The sequence below is a fragment of the Oncorhynchus mykiss genome, chromosome 29 (assembly GCF_057628025.1).
Source record: "Oncorhynchus mykiss isolate SJ-2025 chromosome 29, ASM5762802v1, whole genome shotgun sequence".
Lineage (NCBI taxonomy): Eukaryota > Metazoa > Chordata > Actinopteri > Salmoniformes > Salmonidae > Oncorhynchus > Oncorhynchus mykiss.
The window spans coordinates 6,582,388-6,601,674 of NC_143050.1; the positions used below are offsets into that span (position 1 = coordinate 6,582,388).

General features: G+C 41.8%; 2 protein-coding genes across 5 annotated transcripts in view; one reads left to right on the plus strand and one right to left on the minus strand.

Annotated features, from left to right (window-relative positions):
* Nucleotides 1-7,548: 7,548 nt before the first annotated feature.
* Nucleotides 7,549-19,287, minus strand: part of ufm1 (ubiquitin-fold modifier 1) — a 37,017-nt gene continuing 25,278 nt past the window's right edge. For 2 of the 4 annotated variants that reach the window (XM_090226393.1, XM_090226395.1), the window contains one exon: nucleotides 7,549-8,550. In XM_090226393.1, coding sequence (XP_090082519.1) covers nucleotides 8,435-8,550 — 116 coding nt within the window. In that variant the 3' untranslated portion in view covers nucleotides 7,549-8,434. Of the gene's footprint in view, nucleotides 8,551-16,796; nucleotides 17,883-19,287 lie in introns of those variants that run through there. The other 2 variants (XM_090226394.1, XM_090226396.1) reach the window with 1 other exon arrangement.
* Nucleotides 9,347-19,287, plus strand: part of LOC110509470 (C-type mannose receptor 2-like) — a 99,953-nt gene continuing 90,012 nt past the window's right edge. Inside the window, exons 1-2 of the mRNA XM_090226397.1 lie at nucleotides 9,347-9,687; nucleotides 10,056-10,117. The gene's annotated coding sequence lies outside the window, so the exon portion shown is untranslated. The remainder of the gene's footprint in view (nucleotides 9,688-10,055; nucleotides 10,118-19,287) is intronic.

A 19,287-nucleotide genomic window follows, 5' to 3' on the forward strand; every position in this document is an offset into this window, starting at 1 on the left:
AATTGTTTGGTCTATTTTTCTACTTGTATGTTTAATACCTAAACATTTCAAATAAAAATAGATATTTAATCAGAATACAAATGAGTAATTACCACCACCTACTGGTCATTATCTTTGTGTGTGTGTGTGTGTGTGTGTGTGTATTTCGTATCTATTGAATTTCACCAGAGAGGTTGGCGGAGACTAATTATACTATCTACCAAAATCAGTTGACTTTCAACGTGATCAAAGCAACAACTCTGGTTTCTATGGTTACCACCCCGGATAGACTGACAGTACAAACATATAGTGAACTAAAATATAAACGCAACATGCAACCATTTCAAAGATCTTATTGCGTTACAGTTCATAGAATAAAAAAAAATCTGTCATTTGAAAGAAATGAATCTTGGCCTCATCTATGGATTTCACATGACTGGGATGTGGAGGTGCTGCCATGGGTGGACCTGGGAGGGCATAGGCTCACCCACCTTGGAGCCAGGTCCACCCAATCAGAAAGAGCCCCCCCACAGGTATCTGTGACCGGGGCAGCGGCATTGAGGCTATCTCCATTTTATCTATCTAGTCCATTTTATTATTATTTGGGGTTTGAAAATAGTGTTAAGCTAATTTTGGGGATCGCTCCCAACTCATGGGAATCCCCACCCAGTTGACTACTTTAAAATGATGGAAGCTCACAATGACAGTGTCCATGCTAAAATGGATTATATCCAATTTGAGTCCTCTATCTCGTTGGCTATGTGCAATACATTTCATTTGAACAGTTTGTAACGTGTGCCCTCCAGTAGGCCGCATGCACACCTACTGAATCAGGTTGCCAAATTACAGTCAATCAGAATGGTGGTGGGTGTGGCCCAGTGTGATGACGTTTAAAGGGACAGTTCACCCTAATGACAAATATACTTCATCTTATGGACAGAAACAGCATACCAACAACAGTGAGTGTGGACAGATCTCTATTGGAATCTAATAGAATGTCAAACTATGCACAAAAAAAAACAGCAACACATACCCCCCCCCCCGCCCCCCTTTATTCAAGTAGACAGTAAAACACTATGACACATCAGATTAGTATATTGATTTGGTATCATTATAACATAATTATGTTCAATATTTATGAACTTAATTTAACCTCAAGCTTTCTATATTCTATATTCTCAAATCATAATTTAAATTGCCTGGCACATTTACAGAAATCTTAATGTGTCCCATCTTAAAAAAATAAAGGAAAACAAATTCAATGTGTGACACTTTAATTTAACCAACCTGGTCTCATAGTCTAGACATAACATAGTAAATGTACATCTAGGACACTCCAATTAGTGTGATATGTGTCGTGGAAAATTACAATACTATAAAATAAGGCTTGTATTACATTATAATAGTTGTTACATTTGACAGAATAAAGTATTGTGTATTGTGTGTGTTCCACTGAGGATGGTGGCCAGACACTGGTCTTTACAATGAAAACTGTTGACACATCAGTAACTGTCTGCTATGTTTTATAGATATCTTTCTATTGTAACCTTTGTGAACGGTTCCTAAGATCTGTGGTTCGTCAGTGTAAGTTGAGAGGGGTGTATCTTGGCTATAAAAGATCTTTGTACTTTTCTGTTGGTACTTTTCAATGGTTCGTCAATGGTTTGCGCATCATTGAAAGTCAAAAAAGGCTATTGCAAAGCTCGTATAATTTTTTTTTTAGTTTAAGTATAACTCGGACTGGTGTGTAGTTTGTAATTCTCTCCTCATTTGGTAAAGCAGAAATATGCCACCACATTTGGCGATGGGGATGGGACGTGAATCTTCACTCGGTGACCGCTCCTGAAGATCTGGGCAAATTGTGCACGAGGGATGCCTCAAACTTGGGATCTCAGGGAAACCATCTCAGGGAAACCACACTTCGGGAACGAAGCAGATGGACCCACCTTTGATCTGAGAGGCAGCGAGCCGAGTGGATACCACATCTCGAATTTAGTTTTTTTGAAGAAAGTGGTGAACAAACCACACTTGAAGTCGAGTTTTAAAATAAGCCTCTGTTAGGTATGCTCTGAGTGTGTATTCCTTGTGAGGAGGGCACCTTGGAGGTGTAAGCAGGGAGTCATCTGAGAGTTTGCGGACTCAAAGATGCTCTGCCACTGTCCGGTTGCGGGAGACCTAGAGCCGTCCTGACACTGAATTGATCACAGTGGGGATTGGTGCGGTCTGTGGGGGTGAGTGGCCAGGGTGACTGTGTGTTCTAGGTGAAACATGGTACTTGGTGAAGCCCTATTGGAAGAAGGACCTCATTCTGAAAGTGTCTGTGTGACTGTCTAAGTGACCCTGTGTGAGCGCAGTAGGTTGACTCTGTGTGGGTAACCTTTTAATTGTGTTCTGATGTTCTGTGTGGACATCTGACCAGTTCTGTGTGAACATCTGACCAATCCAGTGTGGGTGATCCTTAAAGTTCTGTGTGAGTACCTAAGATTTTCCTATGTTTTGTATGGATTCTGTGAATATATGAAAACATGATAAATTGTATGTGTGTATAATCGATTACTAGTGATAACGATAAAAGTAATGCTGAGAATATAATTAGATACAATTTAAACCATCCATTCGTAGACGTACGTAGGTTTTGAGTTGGTTTCTTTAATGGATAATTTGATAAAGATGAGGTTTTAAGCACTTTTAAACTGTCTACAAAGTCTGGGAAATTGTGCTCTAGAAACTGATTAGTGTGTCCACTTTAGGTAAAAAAAACTGCCCTTAAAGTCTGAAACTGTTTTCTTCTGTATGAGTGGAGTTGGGGATTTATTGATGGTCAGATTTGTGTTTATTGTCGAAGGAATGAGCGTTACACCGAGGCCTGTACTCTGGAGCGGGATCAATTTGGAGGGGGAGGGTCCTTCATGGTCTGGGGCGGTGTGTCACAGCATCATCGGACTGAACTTGTTGTTATTGCAGACAATCTCAACGCTCTGCGTTACAGGGAATACATCATCTTCCCTCATGTGGTACCCTTCCTGCAGGCCCATCCTGACATGACCCTCCAGCATGACAATACTGCTCGCTCTGTGCGTGATTTCCTGGGAACTTGGAACTTGCAGGTGCCTTGTTGGAAGAGTGGGGTAACATCTCACAGCAAGAACTGGCAAATCTGATGCAATCCATGAGGAGGAGATGTACTGCATTACTTAATGCAGCTGGTGGCCTACTGACTTACTTTTTTACTTTTGATTTGAATCCCCCCCCCCCCTTTGTTCAAGGACACATTATTCCATTTATGTTAGTCACATGTCTGTGGAACTTGTTCAGCTTATGTCTCAGTTGTTGAATCTTGTTCTGTTCATACAAATATTTACACATGTTAAGTTTGCTGAAAATAAACGCAGTTGACAGCAAAAAGGAGGTTTTTGCTGAGTTCATTTCCCAACATGCTCTATTGCAGTTAGATATTTTGAATTATTTGTTGCAATATCTGTGTTGTTGATTGATAAATAAATCAATAAATGTATCTTATGCTACTCAAAGAGAAATAGCAGACATTTTCCTAAACTAAATCAATCTATGAGTCGGATTTATCGCACCCATTACTGAAATGGTTGTTCCAGTAGATAGTATCATTTATTCATATTTCTATCTGCGGCAGTCACTCTGAATGCAGTCATTCTGAATAGAGTCACTCTGAATGCAGTCACTCTGAATGCAGTCATTCTGAATGCAGTCATTCTGAATGGAGTCACTCTGAATGCAGTCACTCTGAATGCAGTCATTCTGAATGCAGTCATTCTGAATGCAGTCACTCTGAATGCAGTCACTCTGAATGCAGTCACTCTGAATGGAGTCACTCTGAATGCAGTCACTCTGAATGGAGTCACTCTGAATGCAGTTTGAATGCAGTCACTCTGAATGCAGTTTGAATGCAGTCATTCTGAATGCAGTCATTCTGAATGCAGTCACTCTGAATGCAGTCACTCTGAATGCAGTCATTCTGAATGCAGTCACTCTGAATGCAGTCACTCTGAATGCAGTCATTCTGAATGGAGTCACTCTGAATGCAGTCACTCTGAATGCAGTCATTCTGAATGCAGTTACTCTGAATGGAGTCACTCTGAATGCAGTCACTCTGAATGCAGTCATTCTGAATGCAGTCACTCTGAATGGAGTCACTCTGAATGCAGTCACTCTGAATGCAGTCACTCTGAATGCAGTCACTCTGAATGCAGTCCCTCTGAATGCAGTCCCTCTGAATGCAGTCATTCTGAATGCAGTCACTCTGAATGCAGTTTGAATGCAGTCACTCTGAATGCAGTCACTCTGAATGTAGTCACTCTGAATGCAGTCATTCTGAATGCAGTCACTCTGAATGCACACTCTGAATGCAGTCACTCTGAATGCAGTTTGAATGCAGTCACTCTGAATGCAGTCACTCTGAATGCAGTCACTCCGAATGCAGTCACTCTGAATGCAGTTTGAATGCAGTCACTCTGAATGCAGTTTGAATGCAGTCACTCTGAATGCAGTTTGAATGCAGTCACTCTGAATGCAGTCATTCTGAATGCACACTCTGAATGCAGTCACTCTGAATGCAGTTTGAATGCAGTCACTCTGAATGCAGTCACTCTGAATGCACACTCTGAATGCAGTCACTCTGAATGCAGTTTGAATGCAGTCACTCTGAATGCAGTCACTCTGAATGCAGTCACTCCGACTGCAGATAGTGGGAATCCATCTCGGGCTGGATTCCATTAGGAATTCAACATCTCTCTGCAAACCAGCATAACGTGACTCGATGCCGGTGTTGCTGTATCTTTGGCTGGTCACCATGTATAGCACCGTTAACATTCGGAACACATTCCTAATATGGGACAGCATTCCTGTGGAAAGCTTTTGAAAACTATGTAGAGTCCATGCCCAGGCGCATTGACAAGCAACAAATACATCCTAATGAACAAGGCTTTGAAGTTTTTTTTCCTCTATCCTCTAACTCAAAAAAAGAAAAAGAGACCAATTTTATACATAATACCCCCCCCCCCCCCTCTCTCAGGTTTTGTGAGATGACCTCTTCCAAATATGGACGTCCATGAAACAGAGTTCAGACGACTGCTGTACAGCTTGCCGATGTCGTTGAGCTAAACAACCTCTGTTGTCGTGTTTGTGAGTCTTGTTCATTTGTAGCTCACATAGTTTGGGTTGGTTTCCACTAGTTACCCCAATCACAAAGTAATATTGGCTATATTGTAAAAATAGCATTTTGGTCATTATTTAAGGTTAGGAATAAGGTTAGCAGTGTTTTTAAGGTAAGAGTTAAGGTGACGTTTGGAACGTCGTTTAAGAAATAGGTTGGGGTTATGACGTTGTGTCTGTGGTAACTACTGAGGACAGTTCGGGATTTACAGACGATTTCGTGCCGATTTTCTTGTCCGGATCCTCGCATGTGTAGAAAAAGGCCGCTTTCACAAGCCCCATGTAATGAAATAGGCGCAAAGAGAGGAAAGAGGAGATTGAGCTGCAGCCAATACAATAAACAGTACGTCTCTAGCATTAACACACAGGGAGATATTCAAAATGACGTCACGGGTGCGGCAATCGACTCTAGGTGTTTTTATTCATAAAGCAACTCTCTGCTTTTCTGTGTAGTTTTTTTTTTTAAATTAACAATCAACTCCAGCAGAGTACATGTATCTATCGATTGACTTCCGTTTGATCTAAAAAGCCCGTGCTGCTTTGCACACTGCAAAGTGGCAAAATGATGTCCATGTAAGAAATCCGATCAGCGCTTTCATACGGCATCTGACGCCAACCTTCGGTTTTGAATATTATCTTCTTTCATTTCTTGCCAAAAACCTAATTGAAAAGGCTTCAGGGTTCAGGAAGACGGACACGGACGAACGCAGCAGAGGATGTCAGGCAGAAACAGTCACTCAGCCACATTATTACATCCCAAATGGGTTCTGGTCAAAAGTAGGGTACTACATAGGGAATAGGGTGCCATATGGGTACTACATAGGGAATAGGGTGCCATATGGGTACTACATAGGGAATAGGGTGCTATATGGGTACTACATAGGGAATAGGGTGCCATATGGGTACGACATAGGGAATAGGGTGCCATATGGGTACTACATAGGGAATAGAGTGCCATATGGGTACTACATAGGGAATAGGGTGCCATAGGGGACACAGTCTGCCACACTTTGTCCCTAATGGCCCTTTTTCCTCTCAGATATGACTGGTTGGTAAATGACTGGCGAACACATTGATTAACACAAATCCCGAGAGCCATTAGCGATGCAACACACTGGATTCCTCCTCCTCGGCTGCGTTCTCTGGCTAATGGAGAGTGAAAAACAAATGAGCTCTCTTTGTTTACCCACCGCTGTGTGTTCTCGCCGTCTCCTTCCGTCTCTCTTTTATTGGGCCCTCTCTCTTTCGCTCCCATCTTCCCACCACCACCGAGATGGCACATTTCATTTCTGCGAGAGGAACCTCAGGGAAACTAATGACCTAGGTCTGACACTGAGGAGTTATGAATAAACGTGACGTTATCAAGACAGGGAAAACATGTGGTCTGTTTCTCTCTCTGTGTGTGTGTGTGTGTGTGTGTGTGTGTGTGTGTGTGTGTTCAAATACATGTACATTTTATCCTTCTGATGTGTTCTGACCTAAAGCCTGAATGAACATACTAGGCGGTTGGGTGAAAGTCAACATGGTGGTCGCTTCACATAGTAAGCTAAAGACCGACTGATATAGTAAGAGGCCTTGTCCCGAGCCAGAACGGCCCATGGGACGGGAGCCTATCTCCTGTTTCTGTAGTGTGAGGCAGCTTGATGTACAAGTACACTACCTGGACAGGACGCTAGTCTATTGCAGGGCCCATGATACAGTAGCTCTTTCTAACACCTTGGCACGAGTCTGATTCGGAATCTTCACTTTCACCATCAGTACCTACTGTGTATCAGTTGCAGGTTAACCTCGTCCACGAGCACCCTCCCTCCCCCTTCCTCTCTCTGGCAGTAATTGGTCCTGAGGATGTTAGTTGCCGGTTGACGTGATGCACTAGTTCTGTTTTTTTGGGTTGATGGGACACAATGCATTACATCACAGTGTGTAGTGTATTTGGATAATGCTAGGTTTGCAAAAAATTCCATTAACTTTCACAACAACATTCTCTGGTTCTCCAGAAATACTGTTTAGCGGATTCTGGATATCCTGCTTATTCCCTGATGATTCTGCGAATCTTCAAAACGGGAATATTCCAACCAGGGAATTTTGAGACCTTAGTTGATTTTCATGAATGTTTTCTTTCCCCCCCCCCCCTTGTTCGAGTCATTTTATCTGATGCTCTTATCCAGAGCCAAGTACAGTAGCAATTAGGGTTAAGTGTCTTTCTCCGGGGATTCGAACTAGAGACCGTTCAGTTACTGGCCTAATGATATTTTAACCGTTAGGCTCTGCTGTACGACATGCCAGTGTTGCCTACTGTACTGAATTACATGGACATCCAGCAGTACTGTTGGAATCAGACAGACGGCAGCAGAGCTCCATGTTCAGTTTATCACAATACAATTTATTTTTTTATATATATTTTTATTTTATTTAACTTGGCAAGTCAATTCTGGAGGGTACAAGACAGAAAAACCCATGTCCAGAGAACATTGAAAAACCATCATGGTTTTCCCATTAACCGCCCCAAACCAGACTTGAAATAATGGCATTACAAAATGATCTCGGCTAGAAATGGGAAATGCAATACATGAATACATTCCAGAAAGATCTGCATTGTAAGTTATGGATGCTCGCTTGGACAGTATTCGTCTCTGGAAAAGGATGACGAGACGAGACCACCTAAAAACAGACAGCTTTCTTGAACAAGCATCTTTTATTAAACAAGTGATATAACAGTGCTCTCTGAAAGCATGCTGAACCAGCTAAATCATTTGAATGTGTAGTACAAACCCACATTAATGCAGCCCTCTTCAAAAAGTAAGTACATACCTACCTAAATATGCCCACAGATTTCGTTCGCAAAAAAAAAAAAAGAGGCAGATATATTAGCCATTTACCATTACAACTAAAATAGGTACACAAAACTACAACTGTTCACAAGCACATTGTCTGCTAAGCTTCCGCCAAGTCCTTCTCTTGAAGCCGCCAGAGTGTGTGTGTGTGTGTGTGTGTCTGTGTGTCATCAATTACTTCAGTGTGAGAGTATCTATGGACAGCCTGGGGTGACGCTGCATTTGGAGAGTGCAGACAGGATAGACAGAATTAATCTTGCTGCTGCAGTGTCTCTCTTTTTGTAGGTGTGTGTGTGTGTGTGTGTGTGTGTGTGTGTGTGTGTGTGTGTGTGTGTAGTAATTTCAGGTCTAGAAAATATATACACAAACACACTGAGTGTTCCGCAGGTCAGAAGTGAAACATGATTCAGCCGGTGTGTGTGTGTGTGTTTGAGTCATTGGGTCTTCGAGGAGAAGGATGAGGAAGATCGGTCTGTTCCTACTCCCCTTCCTCCCACTCTGTCTCTGGGAATGATGCGCAACTCTGAACCGTGCTTCAGGAACACATTCCCTGGGAAAAACAACAACAACAACAGCAGCATCATAAATCGTCTAACGTCAGAGAATAGAAGAAAAACAAACGTCCTCGATAAAGAGTCCCACCCCCCCACACCTGAAAACAGTTGATAGTATCGTTACTGCAGTATTTACCTTGTCAGAGTCTTTCCTAGGCATTTCTCTAGCGCCATAAAAACTCACATCACCAATCCACAGACACCTCCAGGAGATAAATAAGACGAACTTGATAGATTGAGCTACCTAACACAGCAAATGTTGTAAAATATGTCAAGTAGTAACATCCCAGAGACTAGTGTTCAAGTACTGACAGATAGTTGTATAGGTTAACGTTAACCTATACTACTAACAACTAGCCAGAGGCAAAACATTAGCATAACACTACGGACTTAACCTCTTAGAGCTCTAGGGGCGCTATTTCATTTTTGGATAAAAAACGTTCCCGTTTTAAGCGCGATATTTTGTCACGAAAAGATGCTCGACTATGCATATTCTTGGCAGTTTTGGAAAGAAAACACTCTGAAGTTTCAGAATCTGCAAAGATTTTGTCTGTAAGTGCCCCAGAACTCATTCTACAGGCGAAACCAAGATGATGCATCACCCAGGAATTAGCAGAATTTCTGAAGCTCTGTTTTCCATTCTCTCCTTATATGGCTGTGATTGCGCAAGGAATGAGCCTACACTTTCTGTCGTTCGCCCAAGGTCTTAGCAGCATTGTGACGTATTTGTAGGCATATCATTGGAAGATTGGCCATAAGAGACTACATTTTCCAGAGGTCCGCCCGGTGTCCTTTGTCTAAATTTGTGCGTAATCTTCAGGTGCAGGCATTTTCTCCTGGGATTCAGGAGAGAAAGCATGTTTCCAAGAACGATGTATCAATGAAGAGATATGTGAAAAACACCTTGAGGATTGATTCTAAACAACGTTTGCCATGTTTTCAGTCGATATTATGGAGTTAATTTGGAAAAAAGTTTGCGTTTTGAGGACTGAATTTATGGATTTTTTTTGGTAGCCAAATGTGATGTATAAAACGGAGCTATTTCTAATACACAAGGAATCTTTTTGGAAAAACTGAGCATCTGCTATCTAACTGAGAGTATCCTCATTGAAAACATCAGAAGTTCTTCAAAGGTAAATGATTTTATTTGAAGGCTTTTATGTTTTTGTTAATGTTGCGTGCTGGATGCTAACGCTAATGCTAACGCTAAATGCTAACGCGAAATGCTAACTCTAGCTAGCTACTTTTACACAAATGATTGTTTTCCTATGGTTGAGAAGCATATTTTGAAAATCTGAGATGACAGTGTTGTTTACAAAAGGCTAAGCTTGAGAGATGGCATATTTATTTCATTTCATTTGCGATTTTCATAAATAGTTAACGTTGTGTTATGCTAATGAGCTTGCTGATAGATTTACACAATCCTGGATACAGGGGTTTTTTCATAGCTAAACGTGACGCAGAAAACGGAGCGATTTGTCCTAAACAAATAATCTTTCAGGAAAAACTGAACATTTGCTATCTGAGAGTCTCCTCAATGAAAACATCTGAAGTTCTTCAAAGGTAAATGATTTTTTTGAATGCTTTTCTGTTTTTTTGTGTAAATGTTGCCAGCTGAATGCTAATGCTAAATGCTACGTTAGCCATCAATACTGTTACACAAATGATTGTTTTGCAATGGTTGAGAAGCATATTTTGAAAATCTGAGATGACAGTGTTGTTAACAAAAGGCTAAGCTTGAGAGCTAGCATATTTATTTCATTTCATTTGCGATTTTCATGAATAGTTAACGTTGCGTTATGGTAATGAGCTTGAGTCTGTATTCACGAACCCGGATCCGGGATGGGGAGATCAGAAAGGTTAAGGGGAGCGAACGGTGATTACAGCAGATGGTGTTTACAGGGCACGGTGATTACAGCAGATGGTGATTACAGGGCACGGTGATTACAGCAGATGGTGATTACAGGGCACGGTGATTACAGCAGATGGTGATTACAGGGCACGGTGATTACAGCAGATGGTGATTACAGCAGATGGTGATTACAGGGCACGGTGATTACAGCAGATGGTGATTACAGGGCACGGTGATTACAGCAGATGGTGATTACAGGGCACGGTGATTACAGCAGATGGTGATTACAGCAGATGGTGATTACAGGGCACGGTGATTACAGCAGATGGTGTTTACAGGGCATGGTGATTACAGCAGATGGTGTTTACAGGGCATGGTGATTACAGCAGATGGTGTTTACAGGGCATGGTGATTACAGCAGATGGTGATTACAGGGCACGGTGATTACAGCAGATGGTGATTACAGGGCACGGTGACTACAGCAGATGGTGATTACAGGGCACGGTGATTACAGCAGATGGTGTATACAGGGCATGGTGATTACAGCAGATGGTGTTTACAGGGCACGGTGAATACAGGGCACGGTGATTACAGGGCATGGTGAATACAGGGCACGGTGATTACCAGAGGTAATCACTACAGCAGATGGTGACTATAGCAGATGGTGACTACAGGGCATGGTGTTTACAGGGCATGGTGATTACAGCAGATGGTGTTTACAGGGCACGGTGAATACAGGGCACGGTGATTACAGGGCACGAGAGGTAATTACCAGAGGTAATCACTACAGCAGATGGTGACTATAGCAGATGGTGACTACAGGGCATGGTGTTTACAGGGCATGGTGATTACAGCAGATGGTGTTTACAGGGCACGGTGAATACAGGGCACGGTGATTACAGGGCACGGTGTTTACAGGGCACGGTGACTACAGCAGATGGTGACTATAGCAGATGGTGACTACAGGGCATGGTGTTTACAGGGCATGTGATTACAGTAGATGGTAATTACAGCAGATGGTGTTTACAGCAGATGGTGTTTACAGGGCATGGTGATTACAGCAGATGGTAACTACAGGGCACGGTGATTACAGGGCAAGGTGACTACAGGGCACGGTGACGACAGGGCACGGTGACTACAGGGCACGGTGACTACAGGGCATACTAATCGGCCGATGTCACAAAGTGATGTACAGAAACCCAGCCTAACCCCCCCCCCCCCCCCAAACAGCAAACTATGCAGAAACATGGTGGCTAGGAAAAACTCCCTAGAAAAGGCAGGAAACTAGGAAGAAACCTAGAGAGGAACCAGGCTGACGGTGTTCAAAAGTTCATAGATGATCAACAGGGTTAAATAATAATAATCACAGTGGTTGTAGAGGATGCAACAGGTCAGCACCTCAGGAGTAAATGTCAGTTGGCTTTTCAATGCCGAGCAGGGCTCTATGTGTAACATGAGGCACAAATTAGCACTCTGTCATACCCCTTCATATCGACTCAGTACTGGTACTCCCGTGTATATAGCCAAGTTAGAGTAACTCATTGTGCATTTATTATTACATGTTGTTATTTCTCAATTGTTCTTTGTCTCTGAATTGTTGAGCAGAGTTGCAAAGAAAAAGCCATATCTCGGACTGGCCAATAAAAATAAAATATTAAGATGGGCAAAACAACACAGACACTGAACAGAGGAACTTTGCCTAGAAGGCCAGCATCCCGGAGTCGCCTCTTCACTGTTGACGTTAAGTCTTGTGTTTTGCAGGTACTATTTAATGAAGCTGCCTGTTGAGGATTTGTGAGGCATCTGTTACGCAAACTAGACTCTCTAATATACTTATCCTCTTGCTCAGATGCGCACTGGGGCCTCCCACTCCTCTTTCTATTCTGGTTAGGGCCAGTTTGCGCTGTTCTGTGAAGGGAGTAGTACACAGCGTTGTATGAGATCTTCAGTTTCTTGGCAATTTCTCGCATGGAATAGCCTTTATTTCTCAGAAGAAGAATGGGCTGACAAGTTTCAAAAGAAAGGTCTTTGTTTCTGGCCATTTTGAGCCTGTAATCGAACCCAAAAATGCTGATGCTCCAGATACTCAACTAGTCTAAAGAAGGCAAGTTTTATTGCTTCTTTAATCAGAACAGTTTTCAGCTGTGCTAACAATTGCAAAAGGGTTTTCTAATGATCAATTAGTCTTTTAAAATTCTAATCTTGGATTAGCTAACACAACTCAGGAGTGATGGTTGCTGATAAATGGGCCTCTGTACGCCCATGGAGATATTCCATTAAAAATCAGGCATTTCCAGCTACAACAGTAATTTACAACACTAACAATGTCTACACTGTATTTCTGATCAATTTGATGTTATTTTAATGGGCAAAAAATGAGCTTTTCTTTAAAAAAAGAAGTTTAAGTGACCCCAAACTCTTGAATGTTAGTGTGTATATATATTGTGGCAGATGGCAGGGAGAGGTGAGGGGAGTGGTTATTGAGGGGAGATATCTTGCAGCCCACTGGCTCCACCCCGGAGCCTTATATGGACTTCCTGCCCCAACGAGGCAAGGCTGTGCTTTGTTAAGCCAGGGAGTGCTTGGGGATAATGGAGGAAGCAGCCTGCACAAGGGGGCAGAGTAATTAGAGAGCAACGTGTGTTATGAAGAGCGGGAAAGAAAATCCCTAAGAGGGGGAAAGAAAATCCCTAAGAGGGGGAAAGAAAATCCCTAAGAGGGGGAAAGAAAATCCCTAAGAGCGGGAAAGAAAATCCCTAAGAGCGGGAAAGAAAATCCCTAAGAGGGGGAAAGAAAATCCCTAAGAGGGGGAAAGAAAATCCCTAAGAGGGGGAAAGAAAATCCCTAATAAACTTTCCATGTGCATGTTTTGTTTTTGAATTTGGTGAGGCGGAAACCCCACACCCTTGAGCCTACTACACAACATGTTTTATTGTGAACATGTTTTTAGAAATTGTTGCAATGGTTTTCAAAATAAAAAAAAGAAATACCTTATTTTACATAAGTATTCAAACCCTTTGCTATGAGACTCTAAATTGAGCTCAGATGCACCCTGTTTCCATTGATCATCCTTGAGACATTTCAACCACTTGATTGGAGTCCACCTGTGGCAAAGTCAATTGCTTGGACATGATTTGGAAAGGCACAGACCGGTCTATATAAAAGTCCCACAGTTGACAGTGCATGTCAGAGTAAAAAACAGGGATTGAAGGAATTGTCCATAGAGCTCCCAGACAGGATTGTGTCGAGGCACAGATCTTGGGAAGGGTGCAAAAACATGTCTTCAGCATTAACCTATTTGGGCTAGGGGGCAGCATTTTCACTTTTGGATGAATAGCGTGCCCAGAGTGAACTGCCTCCTACTCTGCCCCAGATGCTAATATATGCATATTATTATTAGTATTGGACAGAAATCACTCTGAAGTTTCTAAAACGGTTTGAATGATGTATGTGAGTACAACATAACTCATATGGCAGGCAAAAACCTGAGAAAAAAATCCAAACAGGAAGTGGGAATTCTGAGGTTTGTAGTTTTAAAACTCAGCTCCTATTGAAGTTACAGTGGGATATTGGTTATGTTGCACTTCCTAAGGCTTCCACTAGATGTCAACCATCTTTAGAAACTTGCTTGATGCTTCTACTATGAAGGGGGGCTGAATGAGAGGAGAATGAGTCAGAGGTCTGCCAGTAGCCTCGAGCCCAGTCACACGCATTCACGAGGTAGCTCTCGTTCCATTGCTTTTCTACAGACAATGGAATTCTCCGGTTGGAACATTATTGAAAATGTATGATAAAAACATCCTAAAGTTTGATTCTATACTTCGTTTGACATGTTTCTACGAACAGTAATATAACTTTTTGAAATTTCCGTCCGAACTTTCCGCTGGAAGTTGCACGCGCAATTTGATTTGTTTACCATACGCCCTAACAAAAGGAGGTATATGGACATAAATTATGAACTTTATCAAACAAATCAAACATTTATTGTGGAACTGGGATTCATGTGAGTGCATTCTGATGAAGATCATCAAAGGTAAATTAATATCCGCAACATGGCAGAGATTTATTTTGGCTGGTTTGGGCTCTGAGCTTCGTACTCAGATTATTGCATGGTATGCTTTTTCCGTAAAGTTTTTTTGAAATCTGACACAGCGGTTGAATTAAGGTGAAGTTTAGATAAAGTTCCATGCATAACACTTGAATTTTCATCAACATTTAAAATGAATATTTCTGTGAATTGATGTGGCACTCTGCCAAATCACTGCATGTTTTGGAAGCAAAACATTACTGAACATAACACGCCAATGTAAAAAGAGATTTTTGGATATATTTATATGAACTTTATCGAACAAAACATACATGTATTGTGTAACATGAAGTCCTATGAGTGTCATCTGATGAAGATCATCAAAGGTTAGTGATTAATTTAATCTCTATTTGTGCTTTTTGTGACTCCTCTCTTTGGCTGGAAAATGGCTGGGTTTTTCTGTGACTTGGTGGTGACCTAACAATCTTTTTGGAGCTTTCGCTGTAAAGCATTTTTGAAATCAGACACGGTGGCTGGATTAACGAGAATTTTATCTTTTAAATAGTGCCTAATACATGTATTTTTGAGAAATTTGATTTATTAGATTTCTGTTGATTTATATTTGGCGCGCTGCAATTTCATTGGCTGTTAGCGGAACGGAACCCCGTTCCCAGACAGCTTAAAGGGCCATGGTCAGGGAGGTGACCAAGAACCCAATGGTCAATGACATTCCTCTGTGGAAATGGGAGAACCTTCCAGAAGGACAACCATCTCTGCAACACTCCACCAAATCAGGCTATGGTAGATTGGTCAAGACAGAAGCTACTCCTCAGTAAAAGGCACATGACTGCTTGCTTGGAGTTTATAATATATACACAAAAAAAATATATATATGCACAAAATACACCTAAAGACTCTCAGACCATGAGAAACAAGATTCTCTGGTCTGATGAAACTAAGAGACCACTGGCCGGAATTCCAAGCGTCTTGTCTGGAGGAAACCTGGCACCATCCCTATGGTGAAGCATGGTGGTGTTAGCATCATGCTGTGGGATGTTTTTCAGCAGCAGGGACTGGGAGACAAGTCAGGATCGAGGGAAAGATGAAAGGAGCAAAGTAGATCCTTGATGAAAACCTGCTCAGGACCTCAGACTGGGGCGAAGGTTCACCTTCCAATAGGACAACGACCTTAAGCACACTGCCAAGACAACGCAGGAGAGGCTTCGGGACAAGTCCTTGAGTGGCCCAGCCAGAGCCCGGACTTGAACCCGATCGAACATCTCTGGAGAGACCTGAAAATCACTGTGCTGCAACGCTCCCCATCCAACCTGACAGAGCATGAGAGGATCTGCAGAGAAGAATGAGAGAAACTCCCCAAATACAGGTGTGCCAAGCTTGTAGTGTTATACCTAAGAAAACGCGATGCTGTAATCGATGCTGAAGGTGCCTAATAAACAAAGTACTGAGTCTGAAGGGTCTGAATACTTATGTAAATATGATTTCATTTTTTTCTTTGTAATAACTTAGTAAAAGTTTATAAAAAAAACTGTTTTCTTTTGCTTTGTCATTATGGGGTATTGCGTGTAGATTGAGGGAACAATACAATTTAATGAATTTTAGAATGAGGTTGTCTGAAGTCCCTGATTTTTATTTATATATGATTATTTTTTAAATAGTTGATTTCAATGCCATATTTTCCAAATTTGCTGTTTCACAAAAGTTCTGAACGCATATCCATTTTACAGACACAGTATACTTCACATGTTCATCTTGTTTTAAAAACCCTTCAGCTACATTCAACCTCAACACCAGTTTTGATTTCTATTTGCAAATATGTTTTTTTTCAATTTGTGATGTTTCACAAACATAAAACTAAACTTCTCTATTCTCAGTTTCTACAGACTCCAAATGAAAAATATCAAAAAATTTTTTTCAATTGTGCTGTGCTGTTTCACAAGCTGTTTCTAAACTTCTCTATTCTCAGTTTCTACAGACTCCAAATGAAAAAAAAAGTACACATTTAGAGTATCAATTGATTGATTGACTATGACTTTTTCAAAATCACCCAGCAGTGCTATTTGCAGAGTTACCTCTGTTGCAATTCTTCAGATAATTTCTGAACCTGCACTCAAAATCAAGCCACATCTGGACAGTACCAAAACATATGATCTAATGATTCTGCTGGGACGGTTGTATCCCCCATATACATATTATATTGGTAGCAATACTTTTGTATAATAATTTAACTTGAAAAACTAGTCGTTTTGTGCTATGGAATCGGTACGTTGAAAAGCTCTTTCCAACTATTTTGCGATCTATCGGGCATGGCTGTATATTTTTTGGTCCTTAAAATGAAAATAGTATACTTTTTTTTGGTCTTTATTGCCCACAGACTTGTTCTTTACTTTCTCTCCACTTGCCTCTTCCAAACTACACGGCAATGTAAAAGTTGTTGAAAGTTGAAAACACGAATCATCAGCATACACGTATAGATTTCTAGCCCTTTGAAAATTGGTTGGATCTGATTTTAATAGAGAACGTTTCGATGGCCATTATAAATAGATATGCCGATAGTGGACAACCTTGTTTTACTCCACTTGACAGTTTAATACTTTGAGATGTAGCCATTATTTACTATTTTACAAGAGACTCTCCAAAATTGAAATATTCCAGGCATTTTTATATAAATTCCAGTCGTACTGTATTAAGCCGTGTGTGGTGTTCGGGTCTGTGGGACCCATTTCAAATGTTCGCGAAGACTAATTGGCCTTGGCTCATTTTCTGTGAAGAACATGTAAAATAACACATTTTCATTGTATATTTACACACATTTATATTACATATGTGGTGTTCGGGTCCACTCGACCCGGTTAATAAAAGTGTGGAAAAGTGTGTGTGTAGGTGAAAACAAGTAAAAATTAAACCAACATTTTTTTGCTGTGCCCCTTCACTCGGTCTTCCTCCTCCCTGGGCCTGCTGTTTCAACATAGCACCAAGAACTGGTCTGTCTCCAACTTTTCTCGCACTCTTTACCCTTCGTATTGTGTGGAACTACACAATGTCTTGCGGGAACCTGCACAATTTGATTACAATACGTTGTGGGAAAATACAGATTTTTTTTTTTTATTTTTTTTTTTTATTTTTTTTTTTTACACTCTACTACCGAAGCCAAGTTGCAAATAAATAGCTTTGCATGTGTGGTTCCTTACCACATTCAATCAGTATGGCAAAAATAATCTCTGCACAGGGGATTATTAGAAAATGTTTGTTTTTTTTGCAGAGAGAGAAGCTGGTTTGGAAGAAGCGTCTTCCACTATGGAAGATGAAGAATTTTCTGAATATGAGGATCATGTCTGTCAATTCAGAGTCTGACAGTGAGTTGGAAGAAGGTAAGATTGACCCTTAGCCAGATCTAGGACCAGCCCGTCAGCAACCAGCTCAGCAGCAGCCTGCAGGAGGAGAAATATGGATGTCAAAAAATTGTGAAATTGAATGGTCTTCTTGCCCAAGGAATGACCCACCCAACATGGCTGCCAAGGTGATAAGGATGCAACCAGGGACAACGCAGATGGTGGTCACTCATGTGCAGGTCATAGTCTTCTTTTCAACTGTTCATCCCAGACACCATCCAGAAAACCATTCTGTACTGCACTAATTTGGAGGGAAGAAGTGTTTTTGGAGAGATGGAAGGAGATGAACCAAACTCATTTTACATGCATACTTTGGGGTTCTTATCCTCGCTGGTGTTTTCAGGTCCAATGGGGGAATCTCACAGAATCCCTGTGGGATGCAGAAACTGGCAGAAAACTTTTCAGTGCAACAACGTCTCTGGAAAACCACATTATTTCCAGGATTATCCGCTTCGATAACCAAGACACCAGACCAGCTCGGCGGCAGAGAGACAAGCTATCTGCTATCAGGTCAGTGCAGAGAGACAAGCTAGCTGCAATCAGGTCAGTGCAGAGAGACAAGCTAGCTGCAATCAGGTCAGTGCAGAGAGACAAGCTAGCTGCAATCAGGTCAGTGCAGAGAGACAAGCTAGCTGCAATCAGGTCAGTGCAGAGAGACAAGCTAGCTGCAATCAGGTCAGTGCAGAGAGATAAGCTAGCTGCAATCAGGTCAGTGCAGAGAGATAAGCTAGCTGCAATCAGGTCAGTGCAGAGAGACAAGCTAGCTGCAATCAGGTCAGTGTGGGACAAGTGGGTGGACCGCCTTACTCTGTTTTACAACCCTGGGCCCAACGTTACTTGTCTCAGCCTCCAGTATTTATACTGCAGTAGTTTATGTGTCGGGGGGCTAGGGTCAGTTTGTTATATCTGGAGTACTTCTCCTGTCCTATTCGGTGTCCTGTGTGAATCTAAGTGTGCGTTCTCTAATTCTCTCCTTCTCTCTTTCTCTCTCTCGGAGGACCTGAGCCCTAGGACCATGCCCCAGGACTACCTGACATGATGACTCCTTGCTGTCCCCAGTCCACCTGGCTGTGCTGCTGCTCCAGTTTCAACTGTTCTGCCTTATTATTATTCGACCATGCTGATCATTTATGAACATTTGAACATCTTGGCCATGTTCTGTTATAATCTCCACCCGGCACAGCCAGAAGAGGACTGGCCATCCCACATATGCTCTCTCTAATTCTCTCTTTCTTTCTCTCTCTCGGAGGACCTGAGCCCTAGGACCATGCCCCAGGAATACCTGACATGATGACTCCTTGCTGTCCCCAGTCCACCTGACTGTGCTGCTGCTCCAGTTTCAACTATTCTGCCTTATTATTATTATTCGACCATGCTGGTCATTTATGAACATTTGAACATCTTGACCATGTTTTGTTATAATCTCCACCCGGCACAGCCAGAA